The sequence below is a fragment of the Taeniopygia guttata genome, chromosome 2 (assembly GCF_048771995.1).
Source record: "Taeniopygia guttata chromosome 2, bTaeGut7.mat, whole genome shotgun sequence".
Lineage (NCBI taxonomy): Eukaryota > Metazoa > Chordata > Aves > Passeriformes > Estrildidae > Taeniopygia > Taeniopygia guttata.
Genome location: NC_133026.1, coordinates 94097773 through 94121889, shown reverse-complemented (window position 1 = coordinate 94121889; position 24117 = coordinate 94097773). Strand labels below are relative to the sequence as shown.

The 24117-nt window shown below is 41.2% G+C and overlaps 1 protein-coding gene across 1 annotated transcript; it reads left to right on the top strand.

The window, feature by feature from the left end:
• Positions 1–1045: 1045 nt before the first annotated feature.
• CNDP2 (carnosine dipeptidase 2) lies at positions 1046–16226 on the top strand. The gene is made up of 12 exons (XM_030265895.4): positions 1046–1164; positions 3717–3813; positions 4773–4916; positions 7279–7441; positions 8987–9075; positions 9964–10164; positions 10919–11003; positions 11519–11679; positions 13544–13708; positions 14230–14371; positions 14966–15113; positions 15534–16226. The coding sequence occupies exons 2-12, from the start codon at positions 3754–3756 to the stop codon at positions 15601–15603; spliced, it is 1428 nt and encodes a 475-aa protein (XP_030121755.3). The 5' UTR covers positions 1046–1164; positions 3717–3753; the 3' UTR covers positions 15604–16226.
• Positions 16227–24117: the final 7891 nt, after the last annotated feature.

Sequence of the window (24117 nt, the reverse complement as noted above, 5' to 3'; positions counted from 1 at the left end):
GAATCTGAGCAGTGCCATGGCAGCCAGGAGGGCCAAGCCTGTCCTGGGGTGCATCAGGCACAGCATCAGCAGCTGGGCAAGGGAGGGGATTGTCCTGCTCTGCTCTGCACTGGGGCAGCCTCAGCTTGAGTGCTGGGGGCAGTTTTGGGTGCCACAAAATAAAAACAACATTAAACCATAAGAGAACATCCAAAGGAGGACTGTGAAGACGGTGAAAGGCCTTGAGGGGAAGCTGTATGACGAGCAGCTGAGGTCACTTGGTCTGTTCAGCCGGGAGAAGAGGACATTGAAGGGAAACCTCAACGCAGTTAGAATTCCTCATGAGGGGAAGAGGAGGGGCAGGCACTGATCTATTTGCTGTGGTGACCAGTGACAGGAGCTGAGGGAAGGACTTGGAGTTTTGTCAGGGGATGTTTAGGTTGGATATCAAGAAAAGGTTCTTCACCCTGGGGATTGGGCAGTGGAAAAGGCTCCCCAGGGCAGTGGTCACAGCCCCAGCCTGACAGGGTTCAAGAAGTTTGGACAGTGCTCTCAGGCACATAGTGTGATTTTTGGGGATGTCCTGCACAGGGCCAGAAGTTGGATTTTGACGATCCTTGTGGATCCCTTCCAACAGAGGATATTCTATAATTAATCCTAATTCTAGGAACCTGTCTACACCACATCTATATCTATCTATATCTATATCTATCTATATCTATATCTATATCTATATCTATATCTATATCTATATCTATATCTATATCTATATCTATATCTATATCTATATCTATATCTATATCTATATCTATATCTATTAAACCTATCTAAACCACAAATGTACGAAGATCATAAGGATACTCCCAGCTTTGGCTGGAAAAATTCAGTTCTCCAGACTGGTCTCTGCCCCGGACCCCGTGTTATATTCGCCTATATATTAATTTCCCCTTTATTACGCTCCTGTTATTCCAGCCCCGCCCCTCAGAGGCCGCAGCCCCGCGCTGAGGCCGCGCCGCTTCTCGGCTCAAGCCCCGCCCCCGAGGCGCTCACTGCCCGCGGATTGGCCGGCGCGGCGCGGCGCGTGGCGCGGGGCGGGGCGGGGCTGGCGAGGGGGTATTTAAAGCGCAGTGGAACGCGCTGTTCTTCTCACTCCAGGTGGGAGCTGGGGCTGCGTGGGCACAGCGGGTGAGTGTCGGGAGGGGTCGTGGGCACCGCGTCCCTTGGTCCTATCGTGCGGCCGCACCGGCGTACGTGGCCGCCGCGGCTCGGCCTGGCGGGGCGGAGCCGGGAATGCCGCGGGAATGGCGGGTGCGCGGCGCCGCCGGCGGGCCGGGCCTTGCTCCGTGTCCCTCGGCGGGAGCGTCTGCTCGGGCGTGGGGCGCGGCGGCACCGTGGCTGTCCCCGGAGAGAAGCTGCTCCTGCCTCCCCGCTCCTGTCCCCTTCCGCACTGCCGCTTCCCCCCGCGCTGTCCTTAGGAAGCCGCCGGACGCCTGCCTCCTTCCCTCCCGCCTCGAGGCTGTCACCGACCCGCTGCTGCAAGACCCTGTAAAGAAACCCACGTTTAACCTTCAGTTCAGCCTCGGCCCAAAGTGCTGAGCCTGCGACCTGAGCATGGGACACTGTGGTGGCTGCAGAGCGCTCTTGGTTCAGTGCTCTCCTCTGGGATGTTAATGTTTGTGGATAAGGAAGGCAAAGTTGTAATAGTGCAACGATAGTCCCTTGGGTTGTTTTATTTACAGGTGCAACTTCTGTAGTCCTGTGAAAAGGTAAAACTGTAGCGCCTCTTCTGCATAGGGTTCACTCTCCATTCAGAAGGACTTACAGGAAGTTCAAACCTTGATTTTGAAGACGAAGGGGGAAGTAACATCCAGCCCATCCAGCCTTTTGCGGTGTAGTAACCACTTACTTTTTGTAGTTTGAAGCTTTCTGGAGCAGGCTTCTTTGCAGCTCTTTGGTGTGACTTGTGTGATTCGATGCCCTTGTGTTTTCAGAACTATTTAACTATGATTAAGGTGATATTTAAAGTAGTCCCTGACTTAACAAGTAGTTTACATCTTGTTTGTGTTGGACAGAAAGTCAGCCTCCATGTAACTTGTGTTTTGCGTCTGTGCTGTGGAGCTGGAGCCCTGAGGTTGTTATAGAAACCGGTTGAGCGAAGGGGAGGGTCAGATGCCCTGGACTGATGCCTGTGTTCTGGATTCCCGAAAAGCTCCACATGAATCCTTCCTGAGCTCTTGCATGTGAGGAGGGTGGCTTCACCAGGGAGCCCCAGCTTCAGTGAGAAGCATTGCTTTAACTTGGTTATGTCTATGTAGTTCTTCTGAAGGTGTTCAATTTTCACTTTTCATGACTATTACAGTGAATGCTTACTTGTCTGGTTATTTGGGATTGTTCTAATTGGTGCTTAAAAATAGCTATCCAAATTTAAACTTGATGGATGCTTTAAATTAAATTGATGCTATCTCTGGTGTGGGAAAGGATTTCTGTATGTCAAACACCAGTATCTGTGCAAGTACAACCTTGAAAGAAAATTTGGGGTGGTGCTTATATTGCAGTATATTGTGTGGGACAACCTGCAGCTGAAGAGGATTTGTTTCAGATATGTAGAGTAGTCAGCTGCTCAAGAAATCTTAAGACAAGCAGTCAGATGTTTTAACAACTGTCTTGTGACTACCATGTAGAAGCAGAAGAAAGGCTTAAAGGATCTGGCATAAAGCTGACTCAACAAAATACTGAATCACAGTGGCTGGAGCTGCTGAACCTGCTTGTATACATGGACACTGGAGTTTTTCCTCCTAGTCTGGGCACTTGAATTCCAGAGGCAGACTTCAGGGATCCTCCTCTGGAATTACTCAAGAGGCTCCTGGAAACTGTCCTGAGTAATGTGTTGTAGGGCCACATCTTAAACTAGCTGACCTCCAGTGGTCCCTTTTAACCTTAGCAATTCTGGGATTTGTAAAGCTCATTATTATCCTGGCTTAGATGAGGTGCTGTATCTTTAATTCTAACTTGAGAGTTAAGCTTAAACTTTGTTGCTTTGGTGGGCAGTATTTCTTTTCAATATTGATTTCAGAATGGTAAGGAAGACAGTAAACGAAAAGGGGACGGGTCTTGGGTTTTCGTATGTGAACTTCAGTTGAAATGAAAATAAAAGAAGGAAGTGGTAGCACTGAAGTAGTCACTGACAACTTGCCCATGGCCTGCTGGGGCTGGCCTCTGTTCCCATGGCTTCATTCTGACCTTATTTGTGAAATCTGAGTGGCAGGCTGAGACTTAAAGCTGAAGAAAGCACAGTTTTCCAGCTGCCTGTTTTTAACCTCCTCTGCAGAGCAGAGTGTGGTGCTTTCTTGGACCTGGCTACCAGCATTCAGGCCTATGGCATGTTATCTAATGAAATCTTTGAAGCTGCATTTTACTTGAGTAACATTTTTCCTGCAAGTCTGCAGTAAAATGAAGTGTATGATTTCCTTAAAGTATCTCTAGAGACAAAACTGCTCAGTTTAACTTTGGAAGTTATTTGGAGGGGAGAGGCATAAAGAGTGGTGTTGAAATTTAAATATGTTTTTGTTTAACTACTTCACTGTGGTGATTTCATGAAAGGGAGAGGCCTCAAGTTTTATATTAGTACAGCTTGGTGTGTGGCATTAGAAGCTGAAAGGTGAAGGTCTCCTGTGGCTCTTGATTACTGACTGTCACTTCTTAACCCTGTGAGAGCTAAATTATTTTTTCTGTCACAGAATCTTCAGCAACACTGTTCTGAAAACTAGTCCAAAAATGTCTGCTCTTGAAACCCTCTTTAAATACATTGATGAACACCAGGACCTCTATGTTCAGGTAAGGGGTTTTTTTTTTGAATGTTTTCCTGCAGCATGGGCAGCTGTGTGATATTAGAAGTTAGGTGGTCGGCTTCAAGCTTGTTGTTACATCTATATGATATGCCCAATAATAATGTCAAGTAATGGAAGAGAGGGGAGAGCAGGCAGCAAATGTGAAGGATTTGAGTCAGGCCAGAAAACTGGTTCTTAAATTTAGGCCTAATTCTCTTCAAAAACCTTAATGTTCATGATAAATTTATTAGGAAATTATCTATTACTGTATAGTGCAACTGGTGGCCTATTTAGAGGTACAGGAAGCTGATGCTGGTTTCTGAATGCCAAACTAGGTTTACAGTTTCTTCCCTTTGGAGATGGGAGATGAAACATATTATAAATGAGCCTGGAACAAAGCTTTCTTGTATAAAACAATTTGTGTTGGGCTACAGAGGGAGAGGTTGCCCTCTCCAAAGAGGTTCTTTGCTGCTTGACCTTCTGTTTAGTTACAGGTTGTATTATAATCCCTTTCATCCATGAAGGAATCAGTGGTACAGCAGTGTGAACTCAGGCATGAACTGCAGCAAGTGTTCAGCTTGATTTCAGGCAGTTTTCTTGCTGAACTTGTGCAGGGAGAAAAAGCTAAAGTGGCCTTTTTGAGAGGCCCAAAATACTTTAGCTGGTTCTGGATACTTAAAGAACAACTTAAGGGGTACAATAAGCACAAGCTGTGATACTCTTAACTTTACTTGATGTGTCTGTAGACTTTGTGCTATGCATCAGGGACAGCTGTAGGCAAGTGAGGTTTTAGAGAACTTTTGAGAGTAATATTAATGGTTAAAAATTCTTCTTTGGGCAGATGACAGAGTTGATTTGTCTCAATTTGAGCTTTACTTTAATCAGTGTTTGTTGGATTACAAGGTGTGGTGGTATCTGCATGGTGTCTGTTGTGTAGTAAAACTTGTAGCTCTTCCATTTCTCCAGCGCCTGGCAGAGTGGGTGGCAATCCAGAGCGTGTCAGCATGGCCAGAGAAGAGGGGTGAAATCAAGCATATGATGGAGGTTGCTGCAAAGGAGATTGAGCGACTGGGAGGCACAACCAAACTCATGGATATTGGGAAACAAAAGGTACCTGAGCATCTCCATGTCAGCTTACTAGGAAAAAATCTCTTTAGAAGGCAAGGTATTTTGCATGAGAAAGTGCTGGTTTCTTATGTTCCCAGTATGAAAGGCACCTAGACTCCATTGAAAGGCTGTTTATTTGACTTACCACTATAAAGAAAGATGATAGTATGGGTGTTCTTATGTCCCTGCAGATACTGGCACCTCCAAGCTGTGCAGCATCTAGCAGGCATCCAACATATTGTGCAGATCCCATGCATATAAATGTTTTTCCATTTTATTTATTCAAGCTGTTCAGTTCCACTGACAAAAGAGATTTTGTGTGAGAATTTCTTGATGCACTTTTAGATTAAATCAAGGACATGCAGGTGATGTAATCCCCAGTGCCCAGTGGGAGCTGCCTTCAGGTTACAGTCAAGTGGCTCAGTTTATCCTGCAGTCCAGGGATATGCACAGCACAATACAGGCAGGAAGGTGAAGCTGTCTGTGCAGCATAGCATGGCACAGGCTTTGGGCTACTCAGCTTATCTTTGTGGGTCATTAATTCCTTGGTGCCTGATGGACTTCTGGGTCAGGGCCACCACACAAGGGTCCTGTGGGCAGTGGCCTAGAAAGGAAGTAGCCTGTTGGGTTTTAGGATAATCAATTTGCTGTCGCAGTGTCTGAACCTCCTGTTAAAAACCTTTGTTTATAGTTAACTTTGAGAGCCAATTTAAGATGCCGAATTAAATTTTGGACTGTATTAAATGTGTTTTTAATACTTTTGAACTGACCATGAATAGGGCACCTACAAACAAAAATGTTAGACATTAAACAGGCTGCTATTGGTCCTTAGACCCATAGACTATAAAAGATACAACTGAAGTTTCAGTAAGTCTGTCAAAAGACTTCCAGACTCTTTCAGAAGTGTTACATTTGTCACAGGATTGCATTGCTCCCTTACTAGATACAAAAGTATCATTAAAAGAATTACTTCCCGCCTCATTTTTAGCTGCCCAGACTGTTTTGTTTTTTTTTTCCCTGAGAAATGTATGTGCCTATGAGAGTGATAATGATAATCTTACCCTAGGGATATCCACTTGATGTGCTCCTCCTTTGAAGTGCCTAACCACTATCTGCCTCAGAGTAAGATCCATACCAAAATTGTTAGACTAGGATTTGGATAGTGGCATTAAAACCTTGCACTGGAATGTTTACTAGTTTTAGGAGATTGTCCTTGTAATTGGTGTGAAAGACTGCTGAGTTAGATCTGTGTTTATGGGAACCTTCTGAGCAGTTTTTGCTTTGGGCAACTGGATTACATTTGTTTGTAGCTACAGGTTACAGCAGTAAAACAGCTGACTTGGGAGGGTCGATTGTTAACCTGACTTGTAGGTCTAGCTCTGCTACTACCTACAGCCTAAAACCCCATCAAAAGTGTTTAAATTAATTCAGAGATAAAGATGTTTTTTTCATCACTAACTTTTTGGTAGCAAGAACTGATTTTAGAATTTTATATGTAATATGCTGCTATATCTGTAAGGGCCAATATAAAGCAAGTGAACTTGTCAGATCAAAGTTGCTTTACTGCTGCACAGCAATTTGTTGTGTGTTGATTACTGTAAATTCTTGCAGTAGTGCTTTAATTATGTAGAGCTGCAGCTAGCCAAGGACTATGTAACCTGTTGATAAAAATCTGGAGCTTGGGACCCATATAAGCAAAAAGTCAAAGCTTATCTTGCATCTGCTGAACAGTGTGTAGAAGTAAATGTTCACTGGAAGGGAAATAGTTGCTGACTGGGAATAGCATGTGATAATTGCTTATGGGGTATTCCAAGGGATTAAGCTAAGGTCAACTCTTGAACTCCTGAACTGTGTTCATCAGCCCTGCCCTTAGCATAACAATGTAGGCTGGTACAGAGAAATATGTCTGTTATGCTGATCTTATTTGGGTGTAGGCACATGTTACACCCAGCCTTACCACTTTCAGGAGATTTTTGTCCAGAGAGCTATACTGTGGATAGGAGGAAAGTGCAGTGACAAGCAATATTGAATGGAGTTTATCACTTATTCTTAGGTCAGCATTAGATATAGTAGTTTGGTATGCAGTCAACTTGCTCTGCTAAAATCTGATGTAGGATTAGTAGTTTAAAGCTAACAGTTCTAAGTGGCTTGGAACATTTTGACTGTTACTGGGACTTGTCAGGAAACTAACTGGCATGATGCCATCAGGCCTTCTTTAGCATGCTGCTTCTGGCAGTTGGTTTAAGTAGATGAGTTTTGTTTAGCTGTCTGTGCCTCTACTCTGATAGTATTAAGGTAATTCATGTATCTGATTAAAACTCTGACATTCCACATTGTAATAAAACTTCTGCCTTCCTATTTCTAGCTGCCTGATGGGTCAGAGATTCCCCTACCGCCAATTGTTCTGGGAACGCTGGGCACAGATCCACGCAAAAAGACAGTGTGTGTATATGGTCACCTGGATGTTCAGCCAGCAGCACTAGAGGATGGCTGGGATAGTGAGCCCTTTACTCTGGTGGAAAGAGATGGTAAGAGTAGTGGACCTCACAAACTGATAAACACTTATGTAACAAGTGTGGTATTCCTCAATTGTCCCAAACCTGTGCCATTGATTGAAAGGGAGGAGTAAGAACTGGTATGGGTATTTATTTAATACTGTTGAGGTAAAAATATGCAGGTGGGGCAATGGCAAAAAAGTCTAGCTGCAAAATCTCAGCTGTTCTTGGGGTTGTTTCCTTTTCTGATAGTCTAGGCTATAATTTGCATGTTTTCTTCCTTGTAGATACAGTACAATCTTAACTGCTGCCTTCCATGGTGCTGGCTTATTGCCAGAGAGCTTTTTAGAACTAATTTCTTGTTCACAGCTTGAAGCCTGTAAGGTCATGTCAGACTGCTGGAATTTTGAACTTCTACTGAGAAAAAATACACAACACAACTTCTTTATGCCTGGAGACAGGAGTGGCACAGCAGTCTCTCTGGGTTGCCTTGTGTTTAACTGCTCTATTAGGAGTTCCACAGAAGCTCTTTTGCAGAGTTAGTGGCCCAAAATTTGTCCCTCTCCCATAAATGTGGATGAAGAAATGGTGCAGTATCTCCTGTTGAAACAACATTGCCAGCAGTCAAGAAGACTTAAAACTTTTCTATTAAAAGCTGATGCTACCAACAGCTTCTTAATTGTTTCACTTTCTCAGTGTTAAAGGGCATATCAATAGGACATTAACAACTTGTGTTCCATAAGCATTAATAATTGCCAGTAAGGAGTATCTTTCTAACTAGTACTTCTGCTTGGGCATTTAGTCATAGGCAACAGAGCCCAAGTTACTAAACTGGGTTATCTCATCTCCTGGCAAGACCTAGACTTGCTTCAGGCTGTGGCTTGTCTCTGTGGAGCCTGGCCATGCAGGAGACATTCACCAATGGCTCTGTACCTTTGCAAGCTGTCTGGCTGGTTTTTCTTTGGTTACATGGGGTGCTGAGGGGCTGTAGCCACAGCTCTGAGTTGTGCTGGTAACTGCTTTTGCTGTGATCCCATGTGCTACATTTTCTGGGAATCCCCTGTGGCCTCTGAAACTCATCTTTGACTAAATTCCTCTTTCTAGGGAGATTGACTTTTATCTGGAGAATCCAGAGAAGTGATAGCTACTGAATTTTTACTCTTCAAACAAAAAATTAATGAACTGAAGATAATACTTGATAGATTTCTGTTAAAAACAGAAAACTTGTTTCTATACACTGAGATGCTTGTAGAAAATTATATTATTGTGAAGAACAAAGCAGCTGTGGCTTTTCCTGGCTTATAATAAACTCCTATTGAGGGAGCAGCTGGGAGAAGAGGTGGGGAATTTTCTGTAAGTGGGAGAACTATTGCACTACATTTTTCTAAGTGGGAGAACTATTACAGTACCTGTCCCATTTAAAAGGGTATGTGAAGCAGGATGTAAAACTGCTACTTATGAAGTTTATCTTAGCAGGGTTAAAAAAGTTACCTGAAAACAAATGTTCTCATCTAGGCAAGAGATGAAACTTCATACTAATTTTTTCCTCACTGGTTAATTTGTATCTTGTTTCTACAGGAAAGTTGTATGGGAGAGGATCAACAGATGACAAAGGTCCAGTGCTTGCCTGGCTGAATGCCTTGGAGGCTTATCAACAAACTAACCAGGTATGTGCACAAAACATATTCTGCTTTTTCACACACAGCTGAGTCTAGCAATAAATGTTATCCAAGCCACAAACCCTTGTGAGGGAGACCTGCTTATTCAGCTGATTGGATGAATGATGCAATACTCTTGTAAATTTCCTGATTTCCTAGTAGGGTTAAGTTGACTTGCTGACAAGTTAGTCCTATAGTTGCTTAGGCTGCACTTCTAACAATTTTCGTTTAATGGAATATGTAGGAAGGAAAATACATATGCAAGCATGTGGAGCAGGAGGAATAATCATATGTGATTGCTATAATGTAAGGCTGTTGGCCTTTATCAAAGCTTAATGTCTCAATGTCACTGAGCACTAAGAGGAGATTAACTTAGTAACACTAAAATTGGGAGCTTTGCTGATTTCTGTTAAAGAAAATGTGCAATCAGAAATAGCTCAGGATGGTCTGCTTTATCTTGTTCCTATTACTTTTGAGAGGAATAACCAGTTCTCAGCTGCTGTCTAGGTATATAGAATATGTTAGACTGGATAGACAGGATAGCTCTGTTCCTACTGTGGCTTGCAATTCCTGTGTCTTATTAGTTTTCCTAGCCTGGTGGCTAACCTTTGGCAACAGATTTCTCCTGTGTTTCCATGTTAAGGGGTCTGGGGACAAGTTTTTATGACCTTTTTCAAGAGTTTGGATTTCATCAAATGGAGGGTGGAGTAAATGCCCTCAACATAAGCACAGTCCAAACTTTAAACCAGTTTGTGTATAATTAACAAATTCCACTGTCAGGGAACTATTTCAGTTGTGTCTATTGTTCTGCTTTGAATGCGACAGATGAAAATTACTGATTACTGAAGGAGTCAAGTGTTTTTACATGCTTAATCTGTTCCTGGTTTTCACTTTAAGGAGTTTCCAGTAAATATTAGGTTTTGCCTAGAGGGTATGGAAGAATCAGGATCTGAAGGCCTTGATGAACTGATTTTTGCTCAGCGAGATGCTTTCTTTAAAGATGTGGATTACGTTTGCATTTCTGACAACTACTGGCTAGGCAAGAAAAAGCCTTGTATCACTTATGGTTTGAGAGGTGTCTGTTACTACTTCATAGAGGTAAGTGCTGAAATACACTGCAAATCCATTATTATTAAACTGAATTTTTTCACAGGAGAAGAGTGGTAGTGTAAACCTTTTCATGCCAATAGCTTTTTTTCAGAAAAGATGAAACTGGCTACTTACATGGGATGGTTTTTCCTAATTGTCTAAACATCCTTCTCTTGCTATTCTATCTGATACTTGGATGGGTGGGATAGCTTTCAGGTGTGTGAAGCAAGATAAGTCAGCACCTCCACTGAAGGATTGTCTCATAGCATAGATATCTTCATTCCTATAGATGGGTGTCACAGTTGTGCTTTTCCAGTCAGCTGGAACATCTCCAATTAACCAGAACTGCTGGTAGATGATTGAGAGTGGTTTGACAAGTTTTTACCAGTTTCCTCAATACTTTGGGGTGGGGTGGATCCCATCTGGGCCCATAGATTTGTGGGTGGCTAATTGACATAGCGGGTCACTAACCATCTCCTCATGAGTTATGAGTTTCCCTCATCTGCCTATTACCAACTTCCAGCTCAGGGATCTGGGCATCCTGAGGACAACTGATCTGGATATTGAAGACTGAGGCGAAGAAGACATTAAATACCTTTGCCTTTTTCTCATTCCCTGATGCTGTACTGCCCTCTGCTTTGAACAAATGATAGGGACACTCCTTAACCCTTGGCCAGATCAAGTTCTAGCTGGGCTTTGGCTGTTCTAATCTCCTCCCTACATGGCAAAATCTCCGTGCTGAATCTTCATTCACTTCAATCAGGTGGAATGCTGTGACAAAGACCTTCACTCTGGCGTTTACGGTGGTTCAGTACATGAGGCCATGACAGATCTCATTGCTCTAATGGGTAAGAAAACTCAGGTTTCACTGAGTGCATTTAAAATGGGAGCAAGAACCATCCAAGCATGACTGAGTTTGCAGTAGCAAAGCAGTGACCAGTGCAGTGATGCTTGCCAGGTATGTAAAGCCTACTGCCTTAGATACAGAAACACGGTGAAGATTTTGCCAAGACGTTGTCTGTTTACTCTTAGTATCCCTAAAACCTTGCTGAAAATTTGCATATTAATTAAATCAGCTGTCTTAAATTCTGCTGTGGGTATGATATTGAACTCTTTGGGAATCTTACCTTCAGACAGCCACTGAAACGTAGCAGTAGAATTAAATACAGCAGCAATCAAGTGCACCTTTTGGATAAAGGCAAATTCTTTTAAGTGCTCAGCGGTGCATGCTCTGGAAAACAGAAGTCTGAATTTCATTACATTTACAGAGTTTTCAGAAGGCCAAGACTTCTGTTTCCCAAGGAAAGTGTTCCCAGCAATGACATTTGGTTGAATACTGATATTAGGTGCTTCATGTTTACAGGTTCTCTTGTAGACGGGAAAGGGAAAATCCTTATCCCAGGTGTTAATGAAGCAGTGGCACCTGTTACTGATGAGGAGCTGGCATTATATGAGAAGATTGATTTTGACCTGACAGAATATGCAAAAGATGTGGGAGCAACAAGACTTCTGCATGATGCAAAGGTGTGCTGCGTTCCCCCTCTACCCTGTCTAGATTAAGCTGTCTGTGTTCAAGAAGGCAGAAAAAAGCTTCTGAGTATGTGTGTGTAGTTAAGTAATTTATTAGGCAGAGGATTCATCTGATGTACTCCAAATGGTGAGAATGCCTTGAAGATAATTTTGCTTACTGTATGGTTGACTGCATACTTGGCACTGTTCCACTTTGCAGAGGAACTGCTAGTGTTAGGTGCTTGAAAACTTATTCTAGGTTATCTCATGTTTAACTCAAGCAGTCTTGAGAACTCTAAATTTGCTCTTTACTCTGTATAAATAGTATTTAAAACATGTACAGAACTTTAATGCGGTTCTCTTAATGCTAGATAAAAATGTTGGCAGCTTTCCAGAGGTCAGATGACAATCTAAAAACATCTGATTTTCTACATCTATAGGAAGTTGTGTGTTATCAGAAATAAAGCTGATGATTACTCCTTAGGTGAAAAAGGAGCTTGAAACCTAGCTTTGCTGAATTCAAGGCTGATATGCTGAACATGTTCCTAGATCTGGCAAACAAGGACTGGTTTGTAATCATGAGCCAGGCAGCCCAAATCTTTGAACAATCTCAATAAACTCATGTCTAAAGTTAAATCTTCATCCTGGGTGCTCTCCAAATGAATGCTTTTAACAGCATTGAATCTTACAAGGTACAGGTATTACATACTAATTTTAAAACCCTAGATGTAAATATATCTCCTGTCATAAAAAGCAGACACAGGTGTTGTAAAAGGCAAGTTTACATGTTCAGGTCTGTCTTCTGTCCTAGTACTGTCAGGAGATTTCAAACTTAACTCAAATAGGTATAAGTAACAATTTATATCCTCAGCCTTGTCTTCACATGCTCAGGTTTATATTAACTGTGGGAGCACACAGGCTTCCTTGCTTAGCCTTGTCCTTTAAAGTAATGAATGAATTATAGCTTGGATATAAGGAGGAGCTGGCAAGATGTTCTTTGTGATACTGAACTGAAGCTGTTCAGTCTTGGCTCAACAGAAATTCCAGCTAAAGGACTTCTAAGCTGCGTGTGTGCAGGAAGGGCTTTAGGGCTAGGGAGAGATGACTCTAACTTCCAGGTGAGAAGCAAATGTGCTTGAGACATTTGAACTGTGACAGCTACGTTTGCTTTGAGAGAAGATTGGAGGCAGGTTGTACCTGGAAAAAAGAACAATTTGTAACATAAAGGACACAAAATTTTTAAGTGTCCTGCATTTCTGCTGTGAGGTTCATGCTGGAAACCTGTGTCTGCTCAGGGCAGCTCAACAACTGCGCTGAATTCAGGATCCAATGTAGTGAACAGTGGTGCTCACTGTTCAGAGAGGAAATGCAGGAAGGCAGTGGTGGTCAGTTTAATTAACCTGGAGTTCAGGCTTTTTAATACAGCTGATGATATAAAGAAAAGCACACTATAAGCCTCAGTTTGAGCAGTGGTGAGGCTTTTAGAAAATATGAACTTAAGCAGTGTCTTGGTGATGAAAGCACCTGCCTGTCCTGAGGCAGTGGGAATCAAAGCTTTCAATGTTCCCTACAAACTGTGCTTGAGCACCTTATAAATTCTTCTTGTGTCCTTATCAGAATCAGACTAGTCATGTCCCATAAGTTCCACAGAGCTAGGAGAGAGCCAGACTAGAACTGCCAAGTCTCTTAAGGTGCTGAGAACCCAGCTGTGTTGTCAAAATGTGTGCTTAATGGGAGTAATGGCTTCTGAATTTTCTTCAATGAGCTGTGTTTCTGCATGGGGAAAAGTGATATTTCTTGCAAATTCATTATTAGGTTGAAGAAATTGTTAGTTTAGGGAGCTCTGTGTAACTTTGCATCTTTCTCTTTGCTTCTGCAGAGAGAGATCCTTATGCACAGGTGGAGATACCCTTCCTTGTCTCTCCATGGAATTGAAGGAGCTTTCTCAGCCTCTGGTGCCAAGACTGTGATTCCTAGGAAAGTGATTGGCAAGTTCTCAATCAGGCTTGTGCCAAACATGACTCCTGAGGAAGTCACAAAGAATGTATGTTGAGATGGATTGTTGCTATCCAGACAAATGTCTCTAAACTTCTGTTCACCTTGCTTTGGGGAAAGAGTTATTCTGTTTTCTAAAGCAGTTCTGTTCATTTGCTTTCCTGCTATCTTCCCCATCCTGCACCTCAACATGAGATAACTGAGGGAATCCTGTGGTGCCCCACTGGTCTGTAGTGGTTCCATTACTCAGTTTCTCTAAACTCAAAGGGGCTTAGGAGTAAATGCTAACTGAATTGTAGGGCACTTGGACTGCCAGAAATGCGTATTCAAAAGCAGCAGTGCTTGACATACTGGCTAATTGTTCTGCAATACACTGTTATTTTGCCTAAAGAAGATATTCTGACTTCAGAGTGGAGAATCATTGGAATACTACAAAATAAGAGCAATAGGAAAAGTTTTGCTGTGCAGTTTTAGTGATCTGCAAGTCTCTAGGGTGCTTTTAGAATATGAACTTTGACAGTGCTCATACAAATGCTAACAGTAGATAAGATCATTCAATCTTTCTTACAGGTTGAAGACTACTTGAACAAAAAGTTTGCAGAACTGCAGAGTCCCAACAAATTCAAAGTGTACTTAGGCCATGGTGGAAAACCCTGGGTGTCAGACTTCAACCACCCCCACTACATGGCTGGTAGGAGGGCCATGAAGACAGGTCAGTGGGCTTTTCACTGGGCACTGTTAGGATTAAAAGTTTCTTGTTCCAGCACCTCAAGAAACACTGAGGAGGTCATGTTCTGAATATTAATTGTTCTGCCTTCATGTTTAATAACTTCGGCTCACTAAGTGAGGAAGCATGTCATGTGCAATGTTTAAATGAAAATCTGTGGTATGGGAAAGATACTTGATACCAAAATTTTTACTGTTCTGGGACAAGTTTGTTGGTGTGGTGTTGCTTTTGCATAAGGATGAGACTGTTGGTTTGGATCACCTGCTAAGCCAAATTCAATGAAGTTTGGTCACAGCACCCCTCTTAGTCAGTTTTGCTAGATTGTATTGGGCAGCTAGAGCAACTCTAACTTGTGTTGGAGTACAGATAGGCATTCAGATGAAGTGTTGGTGGGTAACTGAACTCTGACAGCAACAATATTCCGGTGCTACATCTGTGGGGAGAAGCTCCAGAGTTATGTGGCCTTTGCAGTCTGGCTGATTTGGCCAATACCTGGTACAGATGGGTGCGTGAAGGCTAAAGTGAGGGTTTGTGGGAAAAAACACAGACTTCAAACTGACTAGAGTATCACTTTTCTAGTTTTTGGAGTTGAACCAGACCTGACAAGGGAGGGAGGAAGCATTCCTGTTACCCTTACTTTTCAAGAAGCCACAGGCAAGAATGTCATGCTGCTTCCTGTTGGAGCTGCAGATGATGGCGCTCACTCTCAAAATGAAAAACTAAATAGGTAAGAGAATATCTTCCTCTGTTAGGGTGTCTTGGTATGTATTACAAAAAACACCAAGAATTGAGCTCTTGCTTTTGTTTAATTCTGTGGATGGAAAATGCCATCCTCCCCAGCAGAGAAAGACTGACTTGTTGGGTAACTAGTTGGTAGCTCAATCTTGATTTCTATATTGATACACTTGAAACCAGAAGCAGGTTTTATATTTTGGTCTCTAAGCTTAGCTACCCTCTCCCCCAAGACTGATGTTTGTCTTGCCAGGGAAGATGTAGGGGTTTGGGGAATTGTGCCTGTTGCCTGCAGCAGCAATTCCCCTTGAGTTTATCATGTACCTAGGACTGATGTGTGGGCTTTGCAAATAGGACATCTGCTAGAAATAAAGCTCAGTGAAGACACTGCTAAAGGAAACTGTCTTCTTTTCAGGTACAACTACATCCAGGGGGTGAAGATGCTTGGTGCATACCTCTATGAAGTTTCCCAGCTGAAGGACTAAGTTAGACACTTCACCTTCTGGTTTATAGATTGGAAGTCTGAATTTTCTTGCAAAATGTCATCAATTACCAAGTCTTAACATGGTTCCCCTTTTCTATCAACACTCCACTCCTTTGGCTGGGGAGATGGAAAGGGGCAATTCACTTGACAAACAACGTGATACACCAAAAATGCTTCTCTAAATGCTTACTTTATACAAACAGACTGTTCCTTAACAGGTCAGCAGTCCTGAACTGCATCTTCATCCCTCTATTGCTTCAGTTTGCTGCATTCATCTACTTCTCCTGTAAATGAAGAGGAATGGTTTACTCTCAGCAGTTTAGGCAGCCAAAGCAGTGGCAGAAGTTCCAGCCAATTTAAGGTTCTTAATCCTGGATATGTCCTGGAAACAAGTAGTCAAGATTGTGGACCGACACTGGAATGTGCCGAAGCTGTACTGAGACATCTGCCTTTGCTGATTGAGTGATTTGGAAGAGCAGTTTCTCTTACAGTTGATGCCTGCCTGCAGGTTTTAATTTACAGGGAATCAGGTTGTAACAGATTTCACTGTGGTAGTGACTACTGGCCATTTTTGTAAAGCTGCCTTTGTACTACCAAAAAAGAATAATAAATAATCATGCTGTAGTTTGCCTCTTGGTTACTAAGGTTTAAATAATGGCTTGGGTTGGAAAGCAATTTTGGGAACTTGGGAGGGACACTTCTGTGGCTATAAAGGCAGTTGAGCAACATGGCTACACAGGCTATATCTTGTGGGGAATTCAAATTTTTATTCCTGGGCTCTGGCTCTGTAAGAATTTTTTCACTTGAAGCTGATGTTGCAAACTCCAGCTCCTCTCTGAGAAAATTAGCTCAAAATGTTTAATTTTGGCTCTGTAAACCAGGTCATCACACTGTAGTATAACTGGTAATACTGTAAGGGAGCAAATGGAATTTGTAGGCATAAAAAGGGAGAGAAGAGCTCGCTTGTTGCAGTAACTACTGACATCCACTTCAAGCTGTCTACTGGATACGTTAAACTCTAATACTTTTGTTATTATGTCAAACTCTGGAAAAAACAAACCTCTTAAATGATTGCTATCTGAACTGGGTTGGGCTTCCTGCTTCCGAGTTTTGTGACCAGCACTGGCAGCCTAAAGTAGGTAGAGGTTTCAAGTGGTGGTGCTTTGCTCTGAAAGCATGGTACAGTCCTGTGTCCTGACATAGGTCAGCAGCATAGGATGATTCCCCCTTTGATGGGCAGCAGGTGGAAAAATCTTTTCTACCTGGTTTTTGCTGTTGCTTGATCTGGATACTTTATGGTGGAGAGCTGTTGGGCTAGGGAGTCTTCTGGTGTCACTGAAGACTTATTTTGGTTTCTTTGGTTTGTCATTGAAGTTGATGGCTGGAGATAAATGGTACCATTAACCCTTGCACTTGGCACTGGAGTACAGTCAGACTGTCCTGTGTCAGTTCTTGTGAGCACTGAACACAAACACTGAGGAGTGAATGTTTATTTTGTGTTAGCTATGTTCAGACCTGGCATCCATGAATGCTTGTACATGGTGTTAAGAGTTTGCTTAGCCTAAGTTGTTTGAACAACAGCACTGTTATTCAGAAGTATCTGACATGACAAATTGTGAGCTGATCATGAAAACCAAAATGCATCAGTGAAGCCCAGAGTCTGACACGCCTGTCTGCTGGGTGTACAAAGGCCACTTGGCACTTCCAACACAGAACTTCACAGCATTGCTTTACCTGTTGAGTTTGACATTGGGACATCTCTTGATCAGTGGCATGCAGCCGTCAGCAAGTCTAGTTTCCTTGTACTTCCAGTTCTCTCACTCCAAGAAGGGAGAAAGATCTACAACATGGATTTGTTCTCAGGGTGCATCTACTGCATAACTGAGAATGTGGACTTGTGCCCTCATTGCTCACTAGATGGCTTGTGTCTTTGTAAAATCCATGGCAATGTATCTTGATATGGAATATGCACTTACAAGAGTAAATAGAGTTATTACAAGCTATTATCCCTAAATAAGCCCTAAGTGGCATTTAAAATGTGATTTTTCTTTATTTTTTTGTGTTCTGGGAAACACAAGCATGCACATTAAAACACAGCCCTAATTCTCAACTATGATGTAATATGTCTTAGGCTCATCCAGTGCAATGTTTCCTAATTTGAAACTGTTTTTAACTTGCAAAGCAGACTTTGGTTTGCCCATAATGAGTTTGCATGCACTAACTAAATCAAAACTTGAGTTTCAGCTCTGTAATATTGACCTTGAAGCAGTGTGAAGAGTAGAGATAACATAGAGCTAATATAGATAAAGTATTCCAGTTTGTTCATTCTGGTCGGATAATACAAAAAGTGATAATGTTTTTGAGCTAATAGTTATTAGCTCAAAAACATTACCACTTTTTGTGTTATCTGAACTCATTCAATTAAAGTATAATAGGTTAATGTGTTATATGCATTTAAATTATGAGGTGTTCATCTGAATAAATTGCCTTCCTGATAATTAATAAAGTTATACAAGGGCTTTAAATCACTCTTCAGAGAATCTTCTTAGGCTGCCCAGGAAAGTTTAATGGGTCATTTTGATTCTAGTCCCTTGTTAGCTTGATCATACAGTTTTACATTGTGAAGTTAGGTTATGACAAGCCCTGAATGCTGAGACATGTTTTTCTAGTACTTTTAAATATTAATTTTTCTATTCATTTTGCATACCCTTAGTGATTCTGAGATTTCTTGAGGAAAATTTAATGTGCATGCTAATGAAATAGGCCTGCTGATGCTCAAGCAGCAGTATGCAGTGTTCTCTCTGTGCAGGCTTTTTATTTTCAGTCACAGAGAGGCAGCTTGCAGGCCTCTTATGTTTCTGCCCTTTAGCTTGACAAATGCACAGTTGAGCAGCTTTTTTTGTCACCACTACTGTGCTGTGCTTGCCTTTGCAAAGGCAGCTGTCCTGTATAATTCCACTGGGATAACCACCATGGAGTCACTCTTCAGGCTCTCTGTGTACTGGGGTTGTGCGGAGGGTTCTGGGCAGGGCTGTGGGAATGGCTGCTGTGAGGAGCTGCCAGAAGCTTCCATGTCCAACAGAGCCAATGCCAGATGGCTCCAAGACAGACCCACCACTGGCCGAGGCTGAGCCCATCAGTGACAGTGGTAGAGCCTTTGGGACAACATAACTAAGAAGGGAAAGAAGTAACTGTGGAGGAGTAATTGCAGCCAGAGAAGAGAGGAGTGAGAATACAGAAGAGAAGCAGCCCTGCGGACACCCAGGTTGGTGATGGAGGGGGCGAGGTGCTCCAGGTGTCAGAGCTGAGACTCTCCTGCAGCCCAGGGTCCAGATCATGGTGAGACAGGCTGTGCTCCTCAGCCCACTGAGAACCAAGATGTGATGAGCTGACTGTCTCCCTGCACCTCTGGAGTAAAGGAGATAGAGAATTGGGAATCAAGTTAAGCCTGGGAAGGAAGAAGGGATCAGAGGAAGATGTTTCACGGATTGCTTTTATTTCTCATTATCATACTCTTATTTGATTGGTCATAAATTATTTTATCCAAGTCCAGTCTGTTTTGCCCATGATGGTACCTGGTGAGTGATGTCTCCCTGCCCTTACCTCTGCCCATGACTCTTTCATTGTATTTTCTCTCCCCTATCCAGGTGAGGAATGGAGTAATAGAGCAGTGTTGCTGGCCACTTGAAGTCCAACCAGAGTCAATCCCTCATGCTGTTGCAACACTGCACAAATTTGACCCACTGCACAAAATGCCAAAATATTTGAAAGTGAAATATGTTCAATTATTAGAGATGCTTCTGTGTTGGCTGTTGCTTGTGAAAATGTGTGCCCCACAGTTGTCAGTGACAGTCCACTGGTCTGTATTGAAAGAGCTTTCTCATAAGCAGTGTGTATGAATAATATTTAAGGTAGGGTTTTTCGAAGGCTGCTGCTACTGCCTATGTGTGAATAGAATTAAAAACATGCCTAAAAATGCTAAATGTATTCATGTAAAGGTGAACCTTTGGAGGGCTGTTTACTAGCTATTTTGGACAGAGTAAATTATGGAATTGCAAATATGAGCTGTTAAGCTATGCAAAATTGTAGCCAGTTCCTGAATTCCAACATAGATGGAAAGATATATGATGAAATTAAATACAATGCTTCTGAAGTACTTAGTAGATTTAATGTTGGTGTAGTGAATAGTGGAGTCAGTGTTAGATTTGAGAATAAATGCCGTATTGCCTTGGACTGTTTTCAATGCTCGGAGGTAGAATTTTGAGATTCTGCTGCTTAATTTCAAGAACACCTATTAAACTCTTCCTTAGACTTCTAGAAAGAAACAATATAACTAAACTAAATGTTAAAGTAGTACAATGGCTGCAAAAGACTTTTGAAAACTGGAATGCTGTAAAATGTCTATTTATTTATAAATATGTCTTTAATAAGGTGTTGGTTTAGACTATCTTGCTGTATTAGTAACAGGTTGACAAATTTTTTCTCTTTCATTTTCAACTGTTTAGCAGAGCATCATTAGAAACCTTTTAAATGTAAAAATTATGTTTCTTTTGATGGATTTTTAATAGTGCAAGCAGAGTACAGAATACCTGCCCTTTGCTGCCTCACATATTCTCTGCTGTTGCTGCTGTTTCTGCTTTCTCAGGAAAAACTCCTGTTGTTCACATGAGGGGAAACTAATCCTGCGAGGGGAACCCATGGAGTTTCCTAGGAATATCACTAGGCTTTTGATGTACAATGTGGTAGTTACATGTTGACTGGATTGAGTCTCTTCTGCTTTTTGTACAAAAAATGTAGTTCTAACATGGGAGCTGCTAGGAGGAAATGACCTTCAATTTTACTCTGTAGTTGCCTCTGCAATAGTTTTCAGTTTTTGGAAGTCGGTGTACCATTATAAGAACACTAAATAGAGTGGGAGACGGTAACTTTTTGTTTCCAAATTTCTCTCCTTTAACCCCTTTACTATATGAGTTAATAGCAACCAGTTAAAATTTGGCTAGAAGAGCAGCTATATCTGCAAATCCACTGGAACTTTTCAATTTGTGGAAATGCCAGAAGTTAAAAGCATCAGAAAAAATGAATTGGAAATGGTTCCAGGCATATCTCTTTCAGTTTTTCTTCTATTGTATTTAACACTTGGCTGTAGTTCAAAGCTGCAAGAATACAACAGAGATTCAAAATACGTAGAGTCTGCGTGTCATTTTTAGGAAATGGTTGTCAAACAGAGAATTAATACAAAGAAAGCAAAAGATTTATTTCTGCACAGCTTTGAATCTTGTTAATATTTCCAAAATATCCTGTAATGTGTTGCCAACCATATCCTAAACTTTTGTACAAGGAGAGGCAGTGCTGCTTGTGATTAGTTTAAGGCAGTTTTAATTCTGAGCAGATGGATTCAGGAATACAAATCAAGAAGGAAGAAGACTGCATCAGGAGCTGAGGCACACAGGGCTACCAATTCTGTTGCTTGACAACAGAATTTCAGTATATAGTTGTGAATAAAGATACCTTGAATGTGGACAGGCTTGGGAGAAACACAGGTAGAGAATGGGCCTCTGAAATGAGCTAAAGGGCTTCATGAGAGAGGTAAAAGTGAATGTATAAATACATGGTCCTGGAGAATAGAGCAGCAGAAATCATTAGCTTCCAGTATCTAGTCTGCTAATGTTCCTTTGCACTTATCTGTCAATTATATTTAATAGAATTTGGCCAGCTATGAATTTAGAGCTTGTAGAACTGCATATAATTTTTGGAAGCTTTCCTTGGAGCTGTCTGATACTCATAGATGAAATTTAAATACCTCGAGACCAGTTCAGAAATATTTTTTTAAGTTCATGAGTTTTGAGAAAGGGATTTGAGAAATGGCATAATAAAATTTTGTTTTTAACTGCTGTTAAGTTCATGCATTGACTGGTTTAAAATAGAAATAGATGAAAATGTAGCAAACACATCTGTGTGGGTTTTTTTCCCCATGGAAAATCAGAACACAAGATAAACTTAGTATTAAATTAACAGAAAACTATGCTGTATTACATCTCCCACTGTGTGAAATTGTTCCTATACGATATGACAGGTAATTGAGTCATCAACATAAAATATTAATAATTAAGATGATACATTTCATTCTCTTAATGTGCTGTAGTTCCACATCTATCTATGTGCAAATATGACACAGATTTACTGGGACACAGCAGTCACCTTGAAGCTGTGCTGATTAGCATTATCTCTTCCAAATGCAAAATAAGTTCAGCTTCTCTGACCTCATTAGAGGGAGTTGAGTGTGCCTCAGTAATAAATGCTCATCTAGGTTCTTCCAATAATTTGATTTATGTGGAAGAAAATTTTAATGACGCATTCCCTGCCACCACTAATAGGCCAGCAGTCCTTACAGATGTAGAAGGATTCTGAATATAATTAGACATAGTGCTAAAAATTAAAAAGGGGGCTTAAGTAGAAAAATAGGGTTTTTTTCACTAGTATGCAGTCTGTAATACAGCTGTCTTTTCACACACTTGTATACATACACATCAACAGAGAAATAAGGCTAATGCATCCAGAAGTGTTTGATAATCTGTACATTTAGATACATGCACTTGTTTGATTTTGAATTTGAATTACTAGAATCTGTGCTCATCAAAAGTAATTATAATTCTGGTACACCATTAGTTTTATTTTCCATTGCTGAATAGAAAGAATTTGTTTGATAAAATGATAAAGTGCTCTGTGAAGCTGAGAGGCTGGTTCTTAAGGTTTGGGTATAAATTAAAAGTAGAGGTCATAGTGAATTGAAATTGTGAAATATTCAGAAACTTGTTTGCTTTATAAGACTCTGATAGTAAATTTTAATTTCACACACTGCATAAGATTATAATGTAAAAATACAGATTGCAATCAGTCTGTTACAAATATAATCTTCTCTCTCTTGATGGAAATTAATATGTTATCTTGAGTCCTTTAAACCTATCAAGTTAATCTGCAACTCAAAACTAACCAACAGCAAAATGGTATAAAAGGCTCTTTTGTAGTCTGTGTTTAAGCAGAATTGGTTACTTCAGGAAATATAGATATATTGGCAAATAATGCATAAGTTTATAAGCTTGGTCTGTCACTCATTTTTCACAGATGTGTCAATATTCAGAGTTTTCAAGATGGCAGAAGCTAAGAGCGACTTAGATCTTACTATTAGCAAAGGAACACACCAAATAACAAAAAGCCTGCTCCCCAGCCCCCTTATTTTCAGTACTTGATGTGTCACATGTCACATGGATAGCATCCATTTATCTTTCAGTTTAAAGATCAAAAATTCTCTTTGTGTTTTTGCAGTGCTCTGAATTTGAGAGCTTGATCCTGCTAAATCTGGTATTCAGTTTAGGGCCCAATTACTAGTCACAGGAACAAATGAAAACTTCAGACAAGATTACACCATGCTGAGATAATTCAAAAGCAATCAGTCACACTACTTCAGGCTTTTTTTTTTTTTTCCTTGAAATGTGGCTCTTTGAAAACTCTTTATGAGGAAAAAAAAAAGGCGCTCTTTTTTTTTTTTTTTGTATTCTAACTAGGGGGCATAGCAAAAGAACATGTGTATTGTGGGTTTTCCATATTGAGAAGAAATGAAAAAAAATGCTTTGTCTTAATTTTAAGTGTTTCTTTATGGGCAGTTTCTATGCAATTGCATGTTATAGATTGAGATTTACTGTTGAACTTAAATATATTTTCCAACCTAAATGATTGTGTGATAAAAGGTTATCCAGCTCTACCACTGACTGTCCAGCACAGGAGAAACAGTCAAAAGATTATAATGGGGTTGCACAAATGAATGAGAAACAAAAGCAATGGGTGTGTCAGACTGGTGAGGTTTGTGATTAAGAGTCAGAGTTTGAAAACCTGGTGTTGTTTGTTTAGGCTTCCCAACAGCACTAGGGAGGGCTTTGGATGATGATCAGTTTGGAATGAGCCTTTGGAATGTTTGGGGAGCTTGGAGCAGTGCCTGTAGCAATGCACTGGATGTGGTTTCTTGCTGTCACCAGCTCTGCAAGCCAAGTGCTGCCCTAAAGCTCAACCCAGCATGGTGTGCACAGCCCAGCACCTCCTTTCTAAGGTGGGTGATGATACCCTTGTATTTTAGGGGCCTGGTCAGGAAACTCTCACTAAAAATAGTTGAAGCTAAAGCCTGTCATAGTTGCTCATCTGCAGCACCTAAAGTCTTGTGACTCAGGCAAGATGTATCCAAGATACCATTCCCTCCCCAGCCTTCCACTTTCCCATCTTGTAGGAAAGGGTACATTGAGTGTTGCAAATAGGGAGAAGATGTAGATGCGACAGCTTGGTCAGAAAGTGAGAAAACGAGATTAATTTTCTCACAGTGGACTTGTGAGAAAGAGACTTTTTAAGGCGTTGTAGAGAAACAATGATAACTTGTTAATATAAACAACTTGCAGGTGGTGTTTTCCTACTCTGTTTTTCTTTCTTCTCAAGGTCTGTTTGTGAGAAAGATGTTTTTGTTAATTAGCCA

Bases quoted from the DNA above. Each gene is read 5' to 3' on its own strand.
- CNDP2 (XM_030265895.4), top strand. From the start codon at position 3,754: ATGTCTGCTCTTGAAACCCTCTTTAAATACATTGATGAACACCAGGAC. The intron at 11,680-13,543 runs GTGTGCTGCGTT...TTGCTTCTGCAG, and splicing joins GACTTCTGCATGATGCAAAG to AGAGAGATCCTTATGCACAG. The intron at 14,372-14,965 runs GTCAGTGGGCTT...TCACTTTTCTAG, and splicing joins TAGGAGGGCCATGAAGACAG to TTTTTGGAGTTGAACCAGAC.